The 27,106-nt window shown below is 39.4% G+C and overlaps 1 protein-coding gene across 2 annotated transcripts; it reads right to left on the reverse strand.

Annotated features, from left to right (window-relative positions):
* Positions 1–784: 784 nt before the first annotated feature.
* Positions 785–23,263, reverse strand: LOC133559360 (calcium homeostasis modulator protein 2-like). 2 transcript variants are annotated; one of them, XM_061911064.1, is made up of 3 exons: positions 23,086–23,263; positions 22,259–22,829; positions 785–6,099 (listed from the first exon to the last, which is right to left on the reverse strand). In XM_061911064.1, the coding sequence occupies exons 2-3, from the start codon at positions 22,808–22,810 to the stop codon at positions 5,680–5,682; spliced, it is 972 nt and encodes a 323-aa protein (XP_061767048.1). In that variant the 5' UTR covers positions 22,811–22,829; positions 23,086–23,263; the 3' UTR covers positions 785–5,679. The 2 variants fall into 2 exon arrangements, with proteins under 2 accessions (XP_061767048.1, XP_061767047.1); XM_061911063.1 differs by having other exon boundaries at positions 23,082–23,263.
* Between the last annotated feature and the right edge of the window lie 3,843 nt (positions 23,264–27,106).

Raw genomic sequence — 27,106 nt, forward strand, 5'->3', positions numbered from 1 at the left:
ATAAATGATAAATGGGTTGTACTTGCATAGCACTTTTCTACCTTCAAGGCACTGAAAGCGCTTTGACACTACTTCCACATTTACCCATTCACACACACATTCACACACTGATGGAGGGAGCTGCCATGCAAGGCGCTAACCAGCACCCATCAGGAGCAAGGGTGAAGGGTCTTGCTCAGGACACAACGGATGTGATGAGGTTGGTACTAGGTGGGGATTGAACCAGGGACCCTCGGGTTGCGCACAGCCACTCTCCACTGCGCCACGCCGTCCCAAGATGTTTTGTAAAGTTATTCTGTGATACTTCTACCTAAATAAACGTTTTCTGGCAGATTGAAATAAAGTGTATTGCAATTGCGGCCACAATATGATGGCGGAAGACTCTCTTTGAACAAGTCAGCTTTTTATTTTTGTCCACAAATAGTACTGTCCAATAGACAGAGGCGCGACACACACACACACACACACACACACACACACACACACACACACACACACACACACACACACACACACACACACACACACACGCGACGTCTCCATCTTCGAACACTTTCTCTTTCTCGTCTTCTTCGCTCCCACTGAGACTAGGTTTATTTTACAGGCATGCTTGCCACTGCCCTCTGTAGCCCACATTGAGTAATTACAGTTCACTACACAATATTACCATCGCTACAGTATTACCTTTTAAAACTTGTTTTGATTGATAGTCCGCAATTACAAAATGCATTACAAATATGATTTACTTTGCAACAAAACAAACATGAATAACTTGCACAACATGTAATGTACAGAATATCAGAATAATTTATTTAGGCAGAAATATCACTTTATACATTACCAAACATTGTTGACAATCAGAGCACAATCGTAACAATCCACATTTTGTGTTATCAATGCGTGAAACTGATATCTTAATAAGGAAGTGTAGCTCTTCCTCTGAATGCAAGTGCTTCTACAGCAGAAATACAAATGTTGTATTCCTACAAAATAAAAAATCTGGCTAAACACCAAAAGTTTTTTGTATCTTTGAAAGCTTGTGTATGTCCTTTTTGTGGTGAGCTGTTTAAGAAGGGAAATTGTGTTAAAACAACTTTACATTAAAGCAAACTGATTGTCCAGTCATGGTATTAAAACTTCAGAATGATCTGTCTCGGGTACATTTATTAATGATGAAAAATTATATCCATCTGCGATCAATTTTGAGTTATTTATGAAAAATGGCGAGTAATCACGATAAAATATTTTAATCTTTTGACAAACCTAAATAAATCACAAACATGTGTTTTCTTGACCCTCATAATGACAGTTCCCATTTAAGTCAATTTTACATCGCCATGGACTGAGAGAATGCCAACCAAGAATGGAGCCACTGTCTCGAAATTTCCAACCCTAAAATGGACTAACATTTGCAGCCACCCACATGGTCAAGCCAAATGCCTTTGGGACAACATTATTTTTGTTCAGACAAGACAAATATCAAGCTATTTTGCTTTACATTTAACTAACAGCCAGACAGCTGATACTTGGACACAATTGGGTGTTCTCACTACTCAACAATTTACATAAAGATTAAGCTATTTTGCTTTACTTCCATGGCCCTGCGATGAGGTGGCGACTTGTCCAGGGTATACACCGCCTTCCGCCCGATTGTAGCTGAGATAGGCGCCAGGACCCCCCGCGAATCCAAAAGGGAATAAGCGTTAGAAAATCGATGGGCTTTACTTCCAATCAACAGTGAAATGGCAATACTTTGACTCAATTGGGTGTTCCAGCAAGACAGCAATCAAATACATATCAAAACTAGTTTACAAGGGTTTAAGGCAGATTATATTGAGTTTCTAGAATGTCTGTCCCAAAGCCTTGACCTCAAACCTAGAAAACAATGCGAGCAGCAGGGCAAAAAAAAAGTTTTTTTTTAAGGAAATACATGGTCGAGAACTACTGCTGTATTGTCTTTAGAGGGGCAGAAATGATGCATGTGGAGGTAGGTAAAGAAAGCAACATGTACCGCCTGAACAGGGATTTGAACCCTAAATCCCGAAATTAAAAGTCTGATGCTACACCACTTGAGCTGACCAGGCCCTTTTAACCACTCAAAAAATAATCATTTAAAAAACAAAACTATTCGAATACCTGTGGCAGCATATTTGACCATTCTTCTTGGCAGCATTGGTAAAAAAAAGCAGGTATTTGATGAGAAACTTTCAAGTTTTTTGGGAGTTTTAAACAGGGTAAACATTATATATACAGGCTCAAATACATCCTTACAGCCAGCTGAATATTTTAATTAGAGGTGCGGAATGCTCTAGAACAGGGGTGTCAAACTCATTTTAGATTGGCAACATGGAGAAAAATCTTCTCCCAAATGGGCCGGATTGGTAAAATCACAGTACGATAACTTAAAAATAAAGACAACTTCAGGTGGTTTTCTTTGTTTAAAAATAGATCAAACACATTCTGAAAATGTACAAATCATAATGTTTTTTTTTTATACTTACAGGTTGTGGTTAATAGTATTCTATTATTTATATCTTTATCTATTATTCTTTTTGTCCTTATTTATACTTTCTGAGTATGTTATGTGATAATGTTCATCAGTCAACTCATTGGTGTTAATTTTCAATCTATCAAGATAAAAAAATTATATGAAAATCTGATTACAGGAATTTCCTCGACCGCTGCACTAACATCATTTTTTTTGTCACGGCGCGGGCTCGAACCCACTTTTCTCCGGCAGCTGGGTCTGCTAGCACCTCCGCTGGCAGCGGGGGTAGTACTGATGGCTGTGCTGATGTGGTATCACAGCTGCGGGGACACTTGAGCCGGCAACCCAGCACCAGTTGCCTCCTCCGCCCTCCCCTGTCTCTTAATCTCGTTGTTCTTCTTTCAGTCCTAAAACATCTGGAATCTGTCCATAAGGAGGGGGTACTATTACGGCGTGGGCTCGAACCTGCTTTTCTCCCGCAGCTGGGTCCGGCAGCGCGCCAAAACACACCCCTGCTCGTGCCGGCATGTGGGTGATAAGCAATCAACACACCTTGGACTGATGAGGGTGAGCTGGATTTGGAGCTGGTCCAGTGGACCCAAGGATCCTCGCCGGAACTTAGTCTTCTGTACCGTAAACTGATAACCCAGCTTTATGCTCTCTCTCTCTCTCTCTGCATTTTCCCCTCCGTGTTTCATTGTTCTTCCTTGTCGTCCTCCCCAGCAATCTGCCTTCATCCCCGTGTGATCGAGCTGTGCGCCTCGACTTCTCTTTTGGACTTTGGACTGCCACCCTAGATCCTCGACCTCTCAGATTAACACGGACTCTGATGCCTTTCTCTCACCCTGGATCATCTGCCTGCCCCAGGGACTGCCTTGTTCCTTCTCCTCGTTTCAACATTTGGTAAAACACTACAGCTAAGTTTTTTTAATAGTTCTTTTTTAATATGTAGCATAATCTACAAAGATAAAAAATAATTAGACATATTTAGAACAGTAGTTTCTTTCCTGAAAAAATTTTGGCTCATTTTTATATTTTGCAAACTCTTCCCGTGGGCCGGATAAAACCTGTTCGCGGGCCTTACGTTTGAAATCCCTGTACTAGAACATGTTGTAAATTGACAGGACCAAGCTCGGCTAACTTTCTGTAGTTGTCCCAATCAACTACAGCGGGTAGATGCTATTGGATCTGCCAATACTACATATAATAGGAAAGTCGAAGGAACTGAGTTGAGAGCTGAGTAGGAGAAATGTATAGTTGACAGAATCTTTTGCCATTTCGAAAGAAATGCAGAGTCCAGCAACATTAGTTTAAACCAGGGGTCTCAAACCCAATTTACCTGGGGGCCACTTGATGCAGAAACTGGGTGAGGCTGGGCCGCAAGAAAATATTTCTTAAAAAAATCTAACATGCACCTTTTAATGACTTCACCTTCTTTGAATGGCTTTCCCGCCCTTGCAACATACTTGCCAACTCTCGCGTTCTTACCGGGAAACACCCAAATATCAGTGCCCCTCCCGACAATCTCCCGGGGATAATCGTTCTCTCGGTTTTCACCCGGTCAACAATATGAAGGACGTGCCGTGATGGCACTGCCTTTGGCGTCCTCTACAACCTGCCGTCTCGTCAGCTTTTCCACTATACAAACAGTGTGCCGACCCATTCACATATTGTATGAGGTTTCGGACCCACGGAAGTGACTGCAAGACATACTTGATCAACAGCCATACAGGTCACACTGAGGGTGGCCGTATAAACAACTTTATCACTGTTACAAATATGCGCCACACTGTGAACACACACCAAACAAAATTGCCAAACACATTTTGGGAGAACATCCGCAATGTAACACAACATAAACCCAACAGTACAAATACCCAGAATCCAATGCAGCCCTAACTCTTCCGGGCTACAATAGGGGGCAGGGTTAGGGGTGGCGGGGGTGTATATTGTAGCCGGGAAAAGTTAGGGCTGCATGGGGTTCTGGGTATTTGTTCTGTTGTATTACGGTGCAGATGATCTCCCAAAATGTGTTTGTCATTCTTGTTTGGTGTGGGTCCACAATGTGGCGCATATTTGTAACAGTGTTAAAGTTGTTTATATGGCCACCCTCAGTGTGACCTGTGTGGCTGTTGATCAAGTATGTCTTGCAGTCCTCTACTGCGTCTACAGATGCCAAATATAACATGTGGTTGGGTTGGCATGCAATTTGTACAGGTTGTAGAGGACGTAAAGGCAGTGCCTCCACGGTGTCCTTTTTAATATTTTTGTTTGGGTGAAATTCTGGAGAATGATCAACCCTGGAGGGGAACTGAAAATTGGGAGTCTCCAGGAAAAATCAAGGGTATTCAAGAATGACACTGCAAAGCGTCATTCAAATAAAACTTGCGGGCCGCACAAACATTAAATCTTCACACCAAGGTGCAGGCCACAAATTAACGTCTCGCGGGCCGCAATTGGGCCAATCTCGGCCCGCGGGCCACGTGTTTGAGACCCCTGGTTTAAACAATTGTACATAAGTCAAATGTGTTAGATTCCATAATTTTCATTGTAAATAAACACTACATTTACTTAAAGCACAAGGTGAAACCTATTGGAAGTATATAAAACCAATAAATACTAAGAAAACATATCATCATCTTACATACTTCCCATCATGACACACATGCATGCAAGTAAATAGTGCCTAAAGAAATGCAATGATCAGGAGGGCGGTCCCCGCATCTGTGACATCTTCCCAAGGTTTCGTCTTTTTACCATGCTCACTAACACCTTTGACTTTTGCTTCATCAGGACAAATTCCATGCTTGATAATATGATGTCCAAGATAGTTTGGTCCCTACCATGAGCTGTAGCTTCTCAGATAGCTCAATGTCACAAATTCCAATGACATCGGAAAATGCATAAGGGTGCTGGTTCATGCAGACTTCATATATATTCTTCCGCAATATCTTCAAGAATCTACCGACACCATGAAGTATTATTTAAAAAGTATTTCAAAACTCTGTCTAACATTGATCAGCTCTAGTAAGAGGACTACAAAGGACACTTGGCTGATGTCGTCACTCGAATTACTACGTCTTGTAATCCACATATAATATAGTTCCTATACGACATAGTAAAAAGCAAAACAAGTAAACCAAGTTTCAACTGTCTGAAATGCACATAAAAGAAAAATGATGTAGACTATGCTAACTTATAAAAACCTCCATTTCTTTATCACAAACTTCTATATTGTTGTCCGGAGTGTATGTTGCCCATTTATTGAGCCTGCTGTAAAGAGGTAGACCGTTTTTCTCCCTGTAGAGGTAGACACCAGTCACTCTGTTCCACTCCCTGCTACAAATGGGCTTGACGGCAGTCTCATATTCGGCAATTTGTTCCTTCTCCGCCTTCTCTAAAGCCACAAAACCAAAGAAGTTCTCAATGTGTTTTGCGGCCATGATGTTGGCGTGGACATTTGCTGTGCGTTGAAAGAGTTCCTTTTCTCTGGAGCGATAGTTGGACCAGTATTCCTCCTGCTGGTAGCCAAGGGGCGCAAAGCATCGTTTGAAACACATCCCCAGGAACACCGTCAGAGCCATTCCAGCCAGGATCATCCAGCCTATCAGCTGAAAACACAAAAAACCTAATTAATGCTGAGCTATGTTGTTTTGGGGTTAGTCTACTTTTCTATATAATTATATGTGAATGCATCAGCATTCACACATTAAATTCTTATGATTATAATTTTTATTCTGGCTTTTTATTTTACTCATGAATTTCATGAAGCCCTATTGGAAATTCCCATACTAATGTTTTATGACAGCATTTTAGCTAATGTTGTATATTTAAACCAATAAGTCACAGATTTATTAACTTGGTGTCATCTTGAAAGTATGCTATCTGGTCCCATGTTAGCATGCTAACTTTTTTAGATATATTTGCAGGTATACACAGAAAAGGACGGCGTGGGAGAGTGGCCGTGCGGAACCCGAGGGTCCCTGGTTCAATCCCCACCTAGTACCAACCTCGTCACGTCCGTTGTGTTCTGATTAAGACACTTCACCCTTGCTCCTGATGGGTGCTGGTTAGCGCTTTGCATGGCAGCTCCCTCCCCTCCATCAGTGTGTGAATGTGTGTGTGAATGGGTAAATGTGGAAGTAGTGTCAAAGCGCTTTGAGTACCTTGAAGGTAGAAACGCGCTATACAAGTACAACCAATTTATGTACTTCTTTATTTATAGAAGTCACGTTTTTTTTCATTACTCGACACTAGCACGCTCATTTTTAACATGCTAGAATCCTGACTTTCAAGCTAGTTTTGTACATTAAAACCTAAATAATATGAATCGTGTCACTTGACGCTATCTTGCTGGCATGTTAGTCCTAGCATGTTAGCATTAACATTAACTTGCTTTTTTTTAGCTTATTTTAGTGGTCATTCTCGTTACCTGACACTATCTTGCTCGCATGTGCTAAATGTTGACATTTCAGTGTGCTAAAAACAACATACTAACTTATCTTAATTTACAGATGTACAGTACTACACCTAAGAGTCATATATTTTTCATTCCTGTTTTTCATTCCACCAAATTCATTCCACTATTAATTTGACATTTCAAGAGTCATACATTTTATTTCAACTTTAGCTCTTCAACATTCAAGCCATTCTTAAATACATTTTCAATCAACACATTTCTGCATTTATTCTACATTCTAACATCATTTCAGTTTAGCTTCCGCTCTTCCCCATTGAAACTATTCCTACATTAATTGTACTTTTTTTAACATTTATTCAAAATTTCACATGTCAAGTTGACCAGGTTTGCACGGAACAATTTACGCCCGTATTTTGATTAGAATATTTGTGTCAAATGCGTTTGTTGGATCCATAAAAACTGCAACTGCACACTAGCATACAGTTGAACTTATATCTGTCAGTAGACTCCATTTACAAGCACTAAAAACTACGACAAAAGATGACGGGGAGAAGACATCGTCGAAAAGGAAGCACGTAAATAGGACAGCCCACAAAACAGCACATCCTCAAAACACGGTCAGAAAGCGGCTTGAAGGTGGTCTGTAAAACATAATCTATGCAGAATTTTGACCAAAGAACCACCATTACATGTTATATAGACCACAAGGAAGTAAAAACAATTGTAATATGACCCCTTTAAAATATCGTATTTTTCGGATTACAAGGCGCACTTAGAATCCTTTCAGTTTCTCAAAACTCGACACTGTGCCTTATAACCCGGTGCCCCTAATGTACGGAATCATTTTGGTTGTGCTTACCGACCTCGAAGCTATTGTAATTGGTACATAGTGAAATGATAAGTGTGACCTGTGGATGGCAGTCACGTATAAGAGATACTTATAGACTGCAATATGACTCAAGTAAACAACACCAACATCTTATATGTTCCATTGAAAATATAGAATATTAGAAACAGCACTCAAAAATCCATCAAAATGTTTTAGTACGACTTTGGTAAGCTATGAACCCGCACCGCTTGATGGATTGTCAATATACAAGTATTATTATGGTGTTTGTATAAAGTAAAACATTATCTGACCTTTTTTTCCCACAATATTATACAAAATCAACTTTTCTTACCTTCTGGTACCCGCTGATCTCTATTTGGGATCTGCATAATTCCTGAAAATGTGCACGCATCCGCCTCTGTAGTCGATAAGCTTCTTCTTTTTCTCTATCTTCTTGTTAAGGTACATTCATCCTCCTCTGTAACCATTTCTAATATAAAGTAGCAAAAATTTCTTACTTATATCTAGAAGTAAACTCACCATTAAAGCGCTAAAACATACCGGCGTAGTGAGTTTCCATTAGTCACTCAAGGAACTTTAGTTATTAAAGTTCCGGTCGGATGCTTTTTCACGGGACACATTTCCAGCGTTGTTATTGCACTAGTGCAGAGGTCGGTAACCCAAAATGTTGAAAGAGCCATCCATCCATCCATTTCCTACCGCTTATTCCCTTTGGGGTCGCGGGAGGCGCTGATGCCTATCTCAGCTACAATCGGGCAGAAGGCGGCGTACACACTGGACAAGTCGCCACCTCATCGCAGGGCCAACACAGATAGACAGACAACATTCACACACTAGGGCCAATTTAGTGTTATCGGACCAAAAAGACAAAAACAAATCTGTCTGGAGCCGCAAAAAAAATAAAAGCCATATTACATACAGGTAGTGTGTCATGAGATATAAATTGAATTAAGAGGACTTAAAGAAAACTAAATGAGCTCAAATATAGCTACAAATGAGGCATAATGATGCAATGTGTACATACAGCTTGCCTAAATAGCATGCTAGCATCGATTAGCTTGCAGTCACGCAGGGACCAAATATGTCTGATTAGCATTCCCCACAAGACAGTAACATCAACAAAACTCACCTTTGTGCATTCACGCACAAAGTTAAAAGTTTGGTGGACAAAATGAGACAGAAAAAGAAGTGGCATAAAACACATCCTTGAAAGTTGGAGAAAGTTGTACATGTAAACGTTTAAGGACCGCCAAAATTAGTAGGACAAAACAGCGCTTGCCAAATACTCGAATCAGTGAAGCATGTTTAATGTAAACAGTGTGCTTTATAACAATTAGGGAGGTTTGTACCAGGTTTGTCCTCCTGCAGAAACCATATTAAAACAAAAAAATGTTTTCCTTCATTTTTTTTCCATTTTTCATACAAAAAAGCTCCAGAGAGCCACTAGGGCGGCGCTAAAGAGCCGCGGGTTGCCGACCCCTGCAAGCCACGGAGGAGGAGATGCTGCTCTGTTATTGATTTAAGTAAAGTCTGAATGTCATTAAAACAGTTAGCTCCATCTTTTGACACTTCTTCCACTCCCGCCCTTGCACGCTACACCGCTGCCAAAGGTGAGCCACGCAAATAAGACCGACCACAAAACGGCGAATCCTGAAGCGACTGTCAGAAAGTGGCTTGAAGATGATCTGTAAAACATAATCTATGCAAGATTATGACCGATGAACACCACTATTACATTTTATGTAGACCACAAGGAAGTGTTTTCAATTTAGATGTATTACAGTACATCAGGGGTGCCCATTAGGTCGATCACAAGCTACCGGTCGATCGTGGAAGGTGTTTCAGCCGATCGCGAGGCATAAAAAAAAATTTACCTTAAAATTACAGATCATCAATCTTCACTAAGACGTCACTTCTGTCACTTGATTGACATTCATGGCACACGAGGATCTTGTGAGATGACGCTGGCTGCTCCGAGCTTAGTATGAAAAACAAAATACGACTATATCCCTGAAATATATGTTTATATCCATAGCCGCATTCTTTGCTCAGACCGCAGCAACACCTTCGTGGTATTAGCGATGTCAATGATACAAAATGTGGATTATTACGATCATGCTTTGATTGTCAAACATGTTGGTGTAATATGTGACATTTCCACACGGATAAATGCTGTTGATCATCTATACATTTCGTGTTGTACTTACTGTATGTTCTGACATCGCTGCACAAATTATGCTTCTCTATTGTATACGGTGTGATATTGCAAAGCCTGCTACTGTTTGTAAATTACATTAACGAACATCCTGTTGTTTGATTTTTATTATTGTTATTTGTTTCATCTTCTGATAGATTTAAATATACCACGAATCCAATGGGAACAAAAATTAAGAGTCGACCCAATTCCATGTAAAAAAACTAACAAAAAAAACATTATGTATTTTATGCCAGAAAATATGTGTCTATTTTCCTCAAACTATGTTTGTAACATCATGTGGGTTATCATTTACAGACTCAGCCTTATACAAAACTGGTAAAGTTGGACGATTTAATCAATCGCAGATGAAGTTATAGGGGATACATAATATTTCAGCATATTTGTGTGCTGCCAGTAAATGTGTCCCCGCTTTATTTTCCTTAAATGATGTACACACATTAAGTGGGTTACTTTACACATTTAGCAGCATCTACAGCTTAACTTCTACATTTGGACCTTTTTTATTAGTTACAGAAAATGTTATTAGGGGATACATATTATTTCCGCATATTTGTGTGCGGACAGAAAATATGTCCCCGGTCTATTTTCCTCAAATGATGTACTAACATCATGAAGATTACTCGTACACAATTACCAGCATTTACATGTACATTTGGACTTATGTTATTAATCACAGAACAAGTAAGTAGGGAATACATCATATTTCAGCCTATCTCTTTTCTTTTTTTTTGCAAGAGGTTTCATAGAATGCTAAACTTTTAGAACAATAATGGTAGGGTGATTATTGATCTTGTCGAAAAAAATACCCTTTAATATTGTTTGAACAATGACAATGATTATTGTTATAATATTCATACAAACAATACCATTGTTACTCACAATTTGTTATTGGGTACCAACACAAGTTAAAGATAAATAAGGACATTTAACACAACAAACTTATTGGCTCAACAGTTTAACAAGAACAAATCTAAACATATGCATAGTGCTAAGAACTAGGACTGTCAAAATTAACGATTTAAGTCATGTAATTAATCACAAACAAATAAATTGCATTAATCAACTAGGCACTTAGATTAATTATGTAATTTATTTTGAAAATAAAATCTTATTTACCTTAACTATGCGGTCAGTGATCAGATCAATGCATACGTCAGTATAAATTGAGTGAGAAAACTCCAACTGGTGTGCTGGCTGGAAAATTTCACTCCAAATAATATCCCAAAAAAACTTTGGATAAAACTGTTAATAAGTGTAGTGCAAATAAATGACATGCATTCATGTAAAACATTTGACAGCTTTCCTAGATGACATTCCGATGATAAAATTGCATTTCCATCCATCCATTTTCTACCGCTTATTCCCTTTCGGGGTTGCGGGGGGCGCTGGCGCCTATCTCAGCTACAATCGGGCGGAAGGCGGGGTACACCCTGGACAAGTCGCCACCTCATCGCAGGGCCAACACAGATAGACAGACAACATTCACACTCACATTCACACACTAGGGCCAATTTAGTGTTGCCAATCAACCTATCCCCAGGTGCATATCTTTGTGTACAAATATTAGGGTCTTTTTTTTTAGCAAATTTTAAATATGTGTCATGCCTATAGATCAGGTTTTGTTTTGGTCATGTTATGTTTTGTTTTTTAGACACTCAGTTCTGTTTTGCATTTCCTGTTTTGTTTTCATCTCCATGCCAACTCATTAGTTTCCACCTGTTCCCTTAGTCACGCCCCGATCCTCAACCTCTCACACCTGTTTCCAATCATCACAGCTACTATTTAAAGTCATTCTTTCTCTGTCTTGGTTCTGGGATCTTCACACTCACACACCCTACCCATGCTGTTACAACCTTCATGCCCTCGTCCACAGTTCCGTGTCGTGTAAGTTTTGTTTTGTTTCGTTTGTATATGGTCATGCCTTCGTGCTGTTTAAGTTTATAGTTCATTGTCATTTCATGCCATCGAGCAAGTGTTTTGTTTCATGTTTGTATTTTGTAGCCAAGTTTTGTACCTCCACTGCGCTTTTTGTTTATCTTTTGTTAGTGATAGTATTAAATAAAAGATGTACTCTCACTCACGCCTGGCCCGTGCTAATCATCCTCTGCGTCGAAAAACAACTTTAATCCAAGCCAAGTCGTGACAATATGCAAGCGAGTGCATATTTCAGATATGTTTTCTGGGCGGACATATACTGAAATATGATGTATCACACCTGTGATTATTCATGATGAATCTAAATTCTAAAATGTGATTTATCTGATAAAAAACAATAACATTTGACAGCACTACTAAGAACATTTGCATGCGATACAAATGAAACCCTCCTCTGTTAATGGTGGGCCTTTGAAGGCATTTTTGGCGGACCCACCGCAGACGCATGACATCACACTGAATCTGAGAGACAAAGAATGTAAATGTAAAAAAGCAAAGTATTTTATGATACCCTACATTGTTATTGTTGAACAGTATTATGTAACACATATAATTCCAGGTGGAGCAAAAATACAAATAAAACAATAATCTTTGGTACATTAGTGTGCCATTTTGATTAAAAACACACTGAATTGCTTGAGGTACCTAATTCACGTATGAGTGATGTTCATGTTCTCCACAAGAGTCGCATTTGTCTGCCAGGTCATCTATTAAAATTGAAGAAAACGGAAAACATATGAGCAAATGTGATACTGTCATGCACCAACATTGTCCTAATAATTGGGTAACTTGATAGTATTTACTAAGACTAACAGTTTTACTGGATTTTAACGGATTCATTAAATAAAAAAATATTTCCTACCAGTTTCCAGGAGAAGGGTAACTGCAATATCCAGTCTCAGTCTGTTAATTACAGGTTTTGTGGCAGTCTTTCAGGGTTAGGGCTAGCGTGTGATTTATTTAAAGGTTAAACTGTATTATATTATATATTATCAGTGATGGGCAGTTACAGGCTTCATGTAGCCAAACTACATAGCTTAACCACATGTTGGTGGTAGCTCAGCTCCTTTTTTTAAGGAGTAGCTTTTCCTGCACCTTAGCTACTATTAGTCCCATGTAACGAAGTAGCTTGCATACAATCTAAAAGCTACAAAGAGAAAATGGACTGCAAATCCAGGCCCCCCCCCCAAAAATTGGAGAAAATCCAATGACCTGGGTGAAAGAGAACATCCATACATACGGATAACATCACTGATGATTGGTTGGTGTTTGTATGATGAATCACAATGGGCTAAGGTTACGGCGAAAAAATACGGAATGGCCAATCAGAGGCAAGATAAGGCGGGTCATCAAAAGGAGTGAGCAAAATAATAACAGTCCCGCACTCATGTCACATGACGACGAGGGTGTCTGAGACAAAGGGATGCTTCAAGCTGACGACTCAAAAAAAAATAAAAAAAACAACTTTGAAAATAGAAAAATTATCCTACGGCAAATTACATTTTTCCTTTGGTGATGAAGATGACGTGCAGGAAACCCACAACAATGTGTGTCCTTGGCCCTATTTAGACAAATGTATGCATTTAGAGAAAACAACGCCCAAAACTTTAGTTTTCAGTTGTTAACTCTGTAAACCAAAATCATAACTGCTCTCTTCACCTAAGACGTCCAACACACATTTAGGAACACACATTAAGTTGAGTTGAGTTCATGAAAACCTTTACTGAACATAACTATTACCAACTGTTCCCAAATAACACACGTCATTGTTTTTTTGTTTTTTTTTGCCAAGCTAATGATAAATGTTGTTTTTTTTTTTTACTGTAGGTAGAGAAAATAAATACAATTATAGGGCTGGGCCAAATAAAATGCAAACTGAATAAATACATGGAGTGTGGTGCGGGGACTCCTCGAGGTAATTGCAGGGTGTCCCCAGCTAAATGACAGATAGTTGAAAGTAATGGACCCTTGTTGGGTCCAATTGTACACTCCCAATTACATTAACATTGATATTTTACATGACAGCCCATTGATAGAAATAGAATAGAATAGAAAGTACTTTATTGATCCCTGGGGGAAATTCAGCAAATGTTGTTGAATGTAGCTTTGGTGTAGCAAGCTACTTTTACATTTAATCGAGAGTAACTTGTAGCTTAGCTAACTACATTTTCCAAGTCGCTTGCCCATCACTGTATATTATACACTGTCAGAAGATGTCGAGCCAGGGGAAATAGAGTATGCAGGTTCATTTTGCGCAAACAAAATACATTTAAGTTTCTGGGTAGATACATTTGTCAATCCACATCTGGCAACCTTGACTGATATGTTATCTGGGCGCACATGTACTGAAATATGATGTATTCCTTTTAATTAAATGAGTAAAAATTTACAAGTTTAATTGTGAATGTGTACATAAAAAAACAACATGGTAGTACAATGTGTACAGAGTAACCTTCATGATGTTAGTACATCATTTGAGGAAAATAGACAGGGGAGATATTTTCTGGCAGCACACAGAAAATGCTAAGTCTGTACATAATAAGCCACATATTAGAACATATTTTGAGCAAAATAGATCAACATAAATAAGTAATGTTTAATATTTTTTTTTTTTTACATAAATATGAGTCTACTCTGCAGTGTTGTTCCCATTGGATTTGTGTTATATTTTAATATATCAGAAGATGAAATAAATAATAATACAATTAAAAATTAAACTACAAGATGGTATCAATGTAATTTCCAGACATTTGCAGGCTGACCAAGCACTTCGCAATATTACACTTTATACAATAGAGAAGCATAATTTGTGCAGCGATGTCAGAACTCAAGTACAAAACGAAAGGCATTTATCTGTGTGTAAATGTCACATGTAACACCAACAACATTTTTGACAATCAAAGCATGATTGTAATGATCCACATTTTGTATCAGTCTGACATCGCCAATAAGTAGCCTGCAGACACATACTATTGTGGCAGGTGTTTTGGAATATTTTAGGGATACAGAATTTCGGCCATCAAGAGTGTAAAGACCAACAGCACACTTCCTGTCTTCACAATAAGTGTGCTGCTTCATCCTTCCTGCGCAACAAAATAAAAGTCTCAGAAAACTTGCATACAAGCTTGCAAGCTACGGCATTAACTCCAATGTATTTCTGGTAAAATGCATAAAAACAAGCATGAGATCCTGACCGATAAGAAGCTAAAAACCAATAATGTGGTATCGGAAGCGAGGACTTTTACCCCTAACAATGTAAATTCTAAGTTGTGGAATTTATCAGCTCTACTGTGAAGCCTGTCTGATTAGGATCAATGCAAGTTATGAAAAAAGTGAATTATATAGCTCTAAATCACTAGTGTCTCAAAGGGCTGCACAAACAAAAACACAAACCATAACGACATCCTTGGTAGAGCCCGCATAAGGGCAAGGAAAACTCACCCCAGTGGGACGTCGGTGACAGTGACAATGATGACTATGAGAAACCTTGGAGAGGACCACATTTGTGGGCAACCCCCCCACCCCCCACCCTTTAGGGGACGGAAAGCAATGGATGTTGAGCGGGTCTAACATGATACTGTGAAAGTTCAATCCATAGTGGATCCAACACAACCGTGACAGTCCAGTCCAAAGTGGATCCGACACAGTAGCGAGAGTCCCGTCCATAGTGGAGCCAACAGGAAACCATCCCAAGCCGAGGCAGATCAGCAGCGCAGAGATGTCCCCAGCCGATACACAGGCGAGCAGTCCATCCTGGGTCCCGACTCTGGACAGCCAGTACTTCATCCATGGCCAATGGACCGGAGCCCCTCCACAAGGGAGAGTGGGACAGAGGAGAAAAAAAAAAGAAACGGCAGATCAACTGGTCTAAGAGTATACAAATGAGTTTTAAGGTGAGACTTGAATGCTTCTACTGAGGTGGCATCTCGAACTGTTACCGGGAGGGCATTCCAGAGTACTGGAGCCCGAACGGAAAACGCTCTATAGCCTGCAGACTTTTTTTGGGCTCTGGGAATCACTAATAAGCCGGAGTCCTTTGAACGCAGGTTTCTTGCCGGGACATATGGTACAATACAATCGGCAAGATAGGCTGGAGCTAGACCGTGTAGTTTTTTATACTTAAGTAGTAAAACCTTAAAGTCACATCTTAAGTGCACAGGAAGCCAGTGCAGGTGAGCCAGTATAGGCGTAATATGATCAAACTTTCTTGTTCTTGTCAAAAGTCTAGCAGCCGCATTTTGTACCAACTGTAATCTTTTAATCAATCCAATCCAATCCACTTTATTTATATAGCACATTTAAACAACAATAACGTTTCCAAAGTGCTGCACAGCCATGTTAAAAACAATATTAAAAAAAACAATATTATGCTCCACCAATGACTGAATAAAAACAAAAAATAAATAAATATAAAACCAATATAAAAATATATATATATAAAAACAAATGTGATTAAAAAAATTGTAAAGGGTAAAATCAATTAAAACAGTAAAATAGATATCAAAGTGTATAAAAAACACAGAGGACAACAGAGGACAGAGGACCACACAACTCACGTAGTGTTAAAAGCCAAAGAATAAAAGTGGGTCTTAAGACGAGACTTAAAACACTCCACTGTGGAAGCAGTTCGAACATGGAGGGGCAGAGTGTTCTAGAGCTTAGGGCCGACCACAGAGAAGGCCCTGTCTCCCCTGGTCTTAAGTCTGGTCTTGGGCACCACGAGCTGGAACTGGCTCTCGGACCTCAGAGCGCGCGCAGTAATGTAAATTTGGATGAGGTCCGAGATAATATTGAGGTGCCAGTCCATGTAAAGATTTAAAAACAAACAGCAATATTTTAAAATCAATTCTATATTGAACAGGGAGCCAGTGCAAACTCTGAAGAATTGAGGTTATATGCTGGCGTTTCCTGGCCCCTGTTAAAAGTCGTGCTGCTGCGTTCTGGACTAACTGCAACCGGGAGAGAGCTTTTTGGCTAATGCCAGCATAAAGTGCATTGCAGTAGTCCAGGCGACTTGAAATAAAAGCATGCACGACATGTTCAAAAAGGTTAAAAGAGAAAAACAGTTTAACCTTTACTAAAAGACGAAGGTGATAAAAACACGATTCTAAAACGCCATTGACTTGTTTGTCTAGTTTAAAATGGCTGTCTATAGTGACGCCAAGGCTGGTGACTTTGGGACGCACATAATTTTGCAATGGTCCCAAGTCAGTGAGGGCCGGACCAAAAACTAAAATTTCCGTTTTTCCCTCATTCATTATTAAAAAATTCTGGGCTAACCAAGCCTTGACGTCGCATAGACAGTTAAGAAGGAGTATCAGGGGGCCGTGGCCTTTTGAAATTTTAATGCTAGACATGGGGAGACCCGAAAATAATACGTTACAGTAATTGAGACGAGACGTAACAAACGCATGTATAATGATCTCGGCGTCACTAGTGGACAAAATGGAGCGAATTTTAGCAAATATTACGGAGATGAAAGAAGGCCGTTTTAGTAAAATTCTTAATGTGTGACTAAAACGAGAGAGTTGGGTTGAAGATAATACCCAGATTCTCTACCGAGTTGCCTTGTTTGATTGTTTGGTTGTCAAATGTTAAAGTTGTATTATCAAATAGAGGTCGGTGTCTAGCAGGACCGATAATTAGAATTTCCATTTTTTTGGCGTTGAGTTGCAAAAAGGTAGCAGACATCCATTGTTTAAATTCATTAAGACACGCCTCCAGCTGACTACAATCCGGCGTGTTGGTCAGCTTTAGGGGCATGTAGAGTTGGGTGTCATCAGCATAACATTGAAAGCTAACACCGTATTTGTGTATGATGTCAGCGGCAACATGTAGTAGATGCTGAAAAGTGCAGGGCCAAGGGCCGAACCCTGGGGAACTCCACACGCTACCTTAACATAGTCCGAGGTCACATTGTTATGGGAGACGCACTGCATCCTGTCAGTAAGATAAGAGTTAAACCAAGAAAGGGCTAAGTCTGACATACCAATTCATGTTTTGATACGCTCTAATAAAATATTATGATCGACGGTATCAAAAGCAGTGCTAAGATCGAGGAGCAGCAATATAGATGACGCATCAGAATCCATCGTTAGCAATAGATCATTAGTCATTTTTGTGAGGGCTGTCTCCGTTGAGTGATTTGCCCTGAAACCGGATTGAAAGGTTTCACATAGATTGTTGGACGCTAAGTGTTCATTTAGCTGCTCCGCAACAATTTTTTAGAGGATTTTTTAAATAAAGGGAAGGTAAGACACCGGTCGGTAGTTTACCATGAGGTCAGGATCGAGGTTAGGTCTTTTAAGGAGAGGATGAATAACCACTTTTTTGAATGCTAGGGGAACAGTGCTAGAGGAAAGTGATACGTTTATAATATTTAGAACTGATGGACCTAATAATACAAAGAGCTCCTTGATAAGTTTCCCACGAAGTGAGTCAAGTAAACATGTTGTTTGTTTTACTCCATTTACACCTAACAATTCTTCTAATGTTTTTTCATCAAAACGAGAGAAACTATTTTGGAGGGCAGTATCCGCCGTATATACAGTCGTATCTGTGTTAACAGAACCCAGTTGTAACTGGGGCGCATTGTCTTTAATCTCCTTTCTAATAAGTTCAATTTTCTTATCAAAGAATTTCACAGTCATCTGCCGAGTGAGTGGAGCTACTGGAAGGAGTCCCTTGTTGGGTTAGCGATGCTACCGTACTAAACAAAAATTTAGGATCGTTTTTATTAAGGTGGATATATATATATATATATATATATATATATATATATATATATAGGTGTGGGAAAAAATCACAAGACTACTTCATCTCTACAGATCTGTTTCATGAGGGGTTCCCTCAATCATCAGGAGATGATTGAGGGAACCCCTCATGAAACAGATCTGTAGAGATGAAGTAGTCTTGTGATTTTTTCCCACACCTACATATTGCGCTCTACCACGGTATCGAGCACTATTCTCCGGATAATCCAATCAAGACATATATATATATATATATATATATATATACACGTCTATACATAATAGATGTTTTTTTCAACATACAGAATGTTTGGCACATACAGATTCCCTTTTTTCATGAAGATAAAAATATAAGTCGATGTATACCTTGTTCAGATAACTTGCATTGACAGTATTTGTCTTATTATGTTGTGGCAATCGATAAAAGATCATCACCAAGTGGGACTGCCGTTTCGAGGTTAACAGTAACGTTCGGTCTCATGGCAATGAAGCCATTTGTTTACATTCGTGTTATGCCAAGTCTCATCAACTATTTCATTTCATTGGTGTGTCTCGCCTCACCGATAACACATCTCCACATTGGTGAGTCTTTGGGCAATGTTGAAAGACAACAGCGTGACTAACGTGGCAGGACTCCATGGTAATCAGGACTGCTAATGTCGGCGCAATGCTAAGTGTGGACAAACTCTACCTCAAGGCATTTCATCTTTGACGTCAGTAACACAGCTCCACGTGACATTGGTGAGCCTTTGGAGTGAGTGGTGTCGAATGACAACAGAGGGGGAAAAAATGCCATCAAAGTGGCTAATGTCGGCGGCATTTTTTTAGGTTTTTGAAGAACAACTTAAGCCTGTAGTTTCAGAACATGGAAGCCTAGTTCTATCTCAGAGGAATTACCCAAGATCTGACCAAGTATTTCCACATGGAAAGCGTAACAATAACCACAGCAATGATGCTTGGAGGATCCTCCGGGTACCGGGAAGTAAAACACACTCAAGGCTACTATATTGTGTGGAACATGTGTAAAGGTGACTCTATGGCCTTGATTTCATGTTTGGAGGGCTCTACCACAATAAAAAATATTTTTTTAATGAACAAACTAGAAAATATTGCATTTATCGAGAATAATCCTACTTCAGGAAAATTAATTTACCACGATCAAGCTCAGAATGAATTGTTTGTACATGATTGAATATTTGTTTTATCCATCCATCCATCCATTTTATGCCGCTTATTCCCTTTTGGGGTCGCGGGGGGCGCTGGTGCCTATCTTAGCTACAATCTGGCGGAAGGCGGTGGTACACCCTGGACAAGTCGCCACCTCATCGCAGGGCCAATACAGATAGACAGACAACATTCACACTCACATTCACACACTAGGGCCAATTTAGTGTTGCTAATCAACCTATCCCCAGGTGCATGTCTTTGGAAGTGGGAGGAAGCCGGAGTACCCGGAGGGAACACCACACATTCACGGGGAGGACATGCAAACTCCACACAGAAAGACCCCGAGCCCGGGATTGAACCCAGGACTACTCAGGACCTTCGTATTGTGAGGCAGACGCACTAAACCCTCTGCCACCGAGAAGCTCATATTAATCGTGTATTATTTATATTGTCTCTCTGTCTCTCTCTCTCTCTGTCACCACAGTGGTGGTCAACCAAGCTAATACAGCAAGCAGCGCGCGCACTGAGTACAAAAAGGGCCTATATTGTCCTGCAAAAAGCAGATATGAGCAAAGAAATCCAATTATGCAACGCAATAGATCCCCATATAAAAAAAGATTTGTGGAGTTATTCATCAATACAGTTCCCAAACATATCAAATTATCGTGTCAGACGCCATTTTGCACAAAAAACAAATGAAAACTTGGAAAAACATGGAGGTCTGCAACTTCTTTGTGTGTGGCTGGGACAAGGAAATTGGTATCAAGACTCTCCCGGATAAATATACACCGTTTTTGCTCGGATAAGGTTGCATTTAACTTTGTGTTTACTGCCATGTTTGTTGCCTGCCTTTGCTGTTGCACACCGTTTATGAGTATGTTTTTTTCCGGTCTTTATCAAAATATAACTATAGATGTCAACATTGTGTATGTGCTGAAAGCTTTATTTATGATCGTTGCCTTTAGTGAAAGCTTAACTCTCGCGCCTGTGTTGGATCCACTATGGATTAAACTTTCACAGTATCACGTTAGACCCGCTCGACATCCATTGCTTTCGTCCTCTCCAAGGTTCTCATAGTCATCATTGTCACAGACGTCCCACTGGGTGTGAGTTTTCATTGCCCTTATGTGGGCCTACCGAGGATGTCGTAGTGGTTTGTGTTGTGGTTTGTGCAGCCCTTTGAGACACTAGTGATTTAGGGCTATATAAGTAAACATTGATTGATTGATTGAAGTTTTGCTCACATTTGATTTATTTTAACGAGACTTGCCGAGTTGCTGCTCTACAGAACGTAGTAAAAATGTGTCTTAAGAAATACAAATATTACCAAAATAATACTTAAATGGGAAACACTGAATGTTAAAAGTATATTAAACAAAGCTTTAATGGAGTGGTCACTGCAAACTTGTGCAGTCTTCGGCTCTGCTCCATTGTACTAAAGTGCGTGGTACTTTTGTCGTCGTCTTTCCGAAAATCTTGCAATGTTACGCCATTCTTGATTACCTCTCGGGGAACTCTGAAGAAGTGTTTATCGAAAACAATGCCAGCGTCGGGTATTTTTCTTCGAGATAGGCTAAATTGCGCCCAGTACCCATTGAGAACAGACGTTGGTTTGACCACCACGTGTATTCAGTTAACCGGACGTGACGTCATTTTAAATCCAAGCCATACAGCAAGACTATCATCTTCTATTTTTTTCCGCATTTGTTTAATTGTTTTTGTCAATGTATATCAAACTTTTAATTTTGTGGCTCATCTGCTGACGACACATATATCAGTTCAATATCCACAAGAAAACAGGTAAACACCAACGCGGATTTGAATACACACACTCAGATTGATACACAAATGAAATGGGCTTGCATGTAAAATATGTGACGTAATCTCCGATACAAGCAGTCTTGCAGCGTGTTTATTTGTGCTAAATCGGACTGCCAATTAAGCATTTGAAAAAGTATCATTAAACTTACTGAGTCATGAGCTAAACTTCATTATTATTATTGTGGCTACACGGTGTTGCCAAAGAATAATTACCAATCCATTTAAACTTAAAGACGGTATAAGTCCATTCCAGACGGTTAATAATAAATAGGTTAGTGTTCATCATTCCTGACATTGCTCTGTTTGACTAATTTCACTTGATCAAACCATTTTTGCATTCCACACTACAACATTATAAATTGTGTATGATTACTACTGATATTGTATCAGATCACGATCAGTATTGGCCAATACTGAAGGCTCCAACATCAGTATCATATCAGAAGGTAAAACACTGTACCTGGACAACTTGTACACCATCATGCCTTTTCTATGTACTGTATTGTATTGTAGGACCCTTTAACTTCTGTAAATATGTACTTCACTAAAATATCATTTAAATGAATGGAACAAAAATAGTAGATGGCACTGGAGGGTTTTTTACTACCTGAGATTCATATTTCAGACGCCGATCAATTTCTGGCCAGAAGCCTTGCAAGTCTTCTGGAAGACTTTCCTTGCACGGGAACTTTGCCATTATCTCTTTGTCTTGACCTGGAGGGAATCCCTCCACTGTCCTGGATTGTGTAAACTCACTTAAAGCACACGTGTAGGCGTGACCTTGCAGCATAGAGAGAATAGTCCATGTCAGCGGTGCCACCACGGCTCGGCCCAGAATACTCCCCAAAACCGCAGATCCTGCGGCTGCTGACATTTTGCGGAACTTCCTGAGGCGGAACTCTGACACCAGGTCCCAAGTTCTCTTGTTCAATAATATTCCCACAACAAAAAAGGCCAACGCTGGAACGCCAATAGCTGCCAGGCCGTAGTAATAATTCCTGGAGGGCGAGCACGGACAATCAAAGGCAAAAACGTTGTATGCCGTCTGGCTGGCCACAGTGCCCAGAGCGATCATACCATTAAATATCATCACATCTTTACTCTTGAAGAAGAGAGATGCAAACTTAAAGTTCTCTGTGACAAGGGCATAAGCAGCCATGTTGAGATGTTGAGGTTAGCTACAAAGAGAAGAACACAGAAAAATGAAGACATTAAACATGTCACGTGGTCTTTCTTGCACTTTTTAAAGAGGAGAGACAAAGAGCGCACACACACACACACACACTCACACACACGCACACACACACACACACACACAAACACACACACACACACACACACACACACACACACACATGCACACACACACGCTATTTTAGGCTCAGTCCCGCGACTTGAAACAGACAACAATGAAAAGCAGTCATGCTAACCTACAACGTGCCGCGTCCTGCTACTCAGTCTTGATAATCCAAAAAATATACGCTTCCTCTGGGAAAAATGGCAGTTTAAAGAGAAACGTGTTGACTTCAACAAGTGAGAAGTCCTTAACTTTGAGTTTGTGTAAGCCGTCTGGGCACAAGCGATGACTCACTGCCAAGACCTGCCCTCTAGTTTCCTCCCCAGTGGAAAAAAAGGGAGGGAAACTCGATCTACAACTGAAAACATGTGCAAACACAACCACGCCAAAGGAAGGCATCAATGAATAGCATGACGAAGAGCCTGAAAATGTTACGACAAAATAAATGCACTGCGAAGGTAATCAATGACATTTGTGTAATTAAGTATTGTTTTATATATATTTGTACTTTTTGAAGTTGTTTTAAAGAATTTGTAATTCTACTTTGAAATAAGTACAGCAGAACCTCAACTTACGACCTCAATTCGTTTTACGACCACGTTCTTAACTCCAATCACTTGTATCTCAAAGCAGCCCCGCCCATTAAAAATAAATTCGAATCAGTTTAATCCATGCTGGACCCCCACCAAAACATCAAAATATTTACCTGTAAGAGGCCTTTTATAAAGAAAACAACTTTTTAGACACAAATATTGTTTAAAAAGCAAAATACTAGTGGTCATATTAAGTCATTTACTATAGTAATAGTCAGGAGTGTGATTAGAAAAATACAAAATCCGGAAACCTGGAAAAAAAATAAAATGCATTAAAGGCCTAGAAAGCCCCCAAATGTCCCTGAGGTCACTTACGAAAATCCCTATTCCCAGATCCAGGGACGTAGCACCAAATTCCTAGCCCCACCTTGCCCTAAACCCAACGTCACCTCCGAATATATACACACAGACACACACACACACACACACACACACACACACACACACACACACACACACACACACACACACACACACACACACATACATATGTTTACATACGCAAAAGACAAACAATTGTATGAATTACCTTAAACCTGTCTTGATCGCCCCTTTGCGGGAGTAGGGCCCCAACGTAGAGACGGAACAAATAAGAATAAAAACAAAAAGTGCACTCAAAAATGAGAAATACAACTAAGGATGCATACAGAAGGTGTGGCGAGGAATAATTAAACAATACACGGCAGCAGATCCATAGGAACGAAGAGTGTGAGTGGAGCCAAAGCAGATGAGATGAACACGACTGGAAGAGTGAACCATCAGGAATCTACTGACACCAAGTAAATGGACTGAAGAGCTTAAGCAGTAAGGAGAAAATGGGTATCAGTAGCCCAAAAACCTGGCACTGCAACATGAAGCAGACAAGCAGCGGAAGAACTGTGCCATCATGACAAAACCTTATTTATATTCTTTACTTTTTGAAGATGGGTTTAAAATATAAGTTAAACAATCAGTTATACAATAAATACAATACATTTTATTGATACGGCCCTTAATCACAAGTGCCTCAAAGGGCTTCACAGACTCACAACGACATCCTCCGATCTGAACCCACATCTGGGCAGGGAAAAACTACAAAAAAAAAAAAAAAGATGAAAAAGAAGACTTTTGAGAAGGCACCGCAAATGTAGGGACCCCTTTCCAGGGTGATCAGCTGCAATGTGTGAACACTTAATAGTGAGCTTTGATGACGTTCTAACATCTGTGTCGAGTGAAGTGCTTCAAGCTACATTTGGGGCTACCCAGATGGAGCAAAGCATTTTGCAATTTGATTCAAGCAACCTTGAAATTGATCTTTCATGGCAACATTTATTTGATCTGAACTTTCATGATGTTTTTTTAAATAACTGACATATTTAAATAAAAATGGAAAAAAACCCTTCAAACTTTACAAAAGCTCGATGTTGATGGGCTCACCCTGAACATTATCACAATTTCAAAAGGGTTAAAAACAATAAAAATCAGTTCCCAGTGGCATGTTGTATTTTTTGAAGTTTTATTCAAAATTTTACCGGTCTCCGAATATCCCTAAAAAAAGCTTTAAAGTGCTTGATTTTCGGTATTTGCGATGCCACTATCCATTTCCCTGTGACGTCATACAGTGCTGCCAGATATAGAGTTCGGAAATCGGTTAAAAAAATATATGGTCTTTTTTCTGCACCATCAAGGTATATATTGACGCTTACATAGGTCTGGTGATAATGTTCCCTTTTAAAGCATACATTTTCTTACACCTCGGGCATTTCTACGATGTCACCTTGTATTGTCGAGGCCAGTGATTCTCAACCTTTTTTCAGTGATGTACCCCCTGTGAACATGTTTTTAATTCAAGTACCCCCTAACCAGACCAAATAATTTTTGGTTGAAAAAAAGTGATAAAGAAGTAAAATACAGCACTATGTTATCGGTTTCTGATTTATTAAATTGTATAACAGTGCAAAATATTGCTAATTTGTAGTAGTCTTTCTTGAACTATTTGGAAAAAAAGACATAAAAATAACTTAAAACGTGTTGGTAAAAAGAACAAGTGATTCAATTATAAATAAATATGTCTACACATAGAAGTAATCATCAACTTAAAGTGCCCTCTTTGGGGATTGTAATAGAGATCCATCTGGATTCTTGAACTTAATTCTAAACATTTCTTCACAAAAAAATAAATCTTTAACATCAATATTTATGGAACATGTCCACAAAAAAATCTAGCTTTCAACACTGAATTTTATATTGTTGTTGTTTTTTCACAGTTTGTGATTTTACATTCATATTTTGTTGAAGTATTATTCAAAAAATATATTTATAAAGGATTTTTGAATTGTTGCTATTTTTAGAATATTTTTTTAAAATCTCACGTACCCCTTGGCATACCTTCAAGTACCCCCTGGGGTACCCGTACTCCCATTTGAGAACCACTGGTCGAGGCCATGTACACCGTATGTCGCGGCTCCACCTCCCCCCGCATATAATAAAATATTTAATGTCAAGTTTAGGACGAACAATTAGGTGTAAAGCAAAAGCAGAAAACAAGTCATGATCAGTGAATGATGACAGGATGTTTTAGACCTGACTCAAAACGAAACCACATTGAATTCAGCTGAAGCTGGAGGAAGGAAATGCTGAACCGTGGCCATATTTGAGGGACCAGTTTTTCTTCCTGATCAAGAAGGCAACCTCTTTATTACGTAAATAGTGTTTGCCCTGACACAATGAACTAGCAACGTTTAAAAAACAACATCAAACCAGCCTTCATGTAGATATAATTTAAATAACACTTGTGTTGTTACATTGGTAAAGTTTTCAAATCACACCTGCCTTCATGTAGTTAATTTAAATGATACTTGTGTTGTTATATTGGTACAGTTTTCCTGGATTAGCAAGAAGATATACACCAGTGACGTGCGGTCACTGTAGGCAGGTGAGGCAGGGATCAATTGATATGATGAAAAAAATTACTAATAATCAAAAAACTAAATAATTATTATTTGTGTGTGGTTTATGTATGACTACAATAATTTATTTATAAACATTATTGTTGGTAAAAATCCCTAACATTGCATATTTCCTGATTGATGCTTAGGCTAAGACAGTGTTGTTGAGCAAGTATTGAGTACACTAGTTAAATACAGACCACAAAGATGTATGTAATGTATTTTAGCTTTGATTTTGGGTCTGTTTTCATAGGATTCAAAAAACAAGTGTTAAATAGCAAATTGTTAAATGGGCAAAGTAAAACATTGTCAGTACTATTAGTGGCCGTGTTGTGGGTGATCTACTTGGACTTTGCTTACAATTGATAACAAATACAAAAGTAGTGCAGACCACCTTACGTAAACATTATTTCTCCTCCACATTCATGACATCATAGTCCGCCACAATCCAACCTTTGCTGTTTCTTTATGTTGTGGAATATGCAGCACACAAATATAATATAAACCACAATTTCTGGATCTAGACAACAGAACCCAGGGCTGGTTCCAGGCCGGCATGGGCATCATGTGTACACGCTGGTCCATCATGCTTCAGCACTTTTTTCTGTGCTAAGACAATAGCAACAGATAGCCTTTTT

This window comes from Nerophis ophidion, linkage group LG09 (assembly GCF_033978795.1).
Source record: "Nerophis ophidion isolate RoL-2023_Sa linkage group LG09, RoL_Noph_v1.0, whole genome shotgun sequence".
NCBI classification, from domain to species: domain Eukaryota; kingdom Metazoa; phylum Chordata; class Actinopteri; order Syngnathiformes; family Syngnathidae; genus Nerophis; species Nerophis ophidion.

Coding starts and splice junctions, on each gene's coding strand:
- LOC133559360 (XM_061911064.1), bottom strand. CDS start 22,810: ATGGCTGCTTATGCCCTTGTCACAGAGAACTTTAAGTTTGCATCTCTC. Junction 6,100..22,258: donor GTCTGAAATATGAATCTCAG/GTAGTAAAAAAC, acceptor TTGTGTTTTCAG/CTGATAGGCTGGATGATCCT.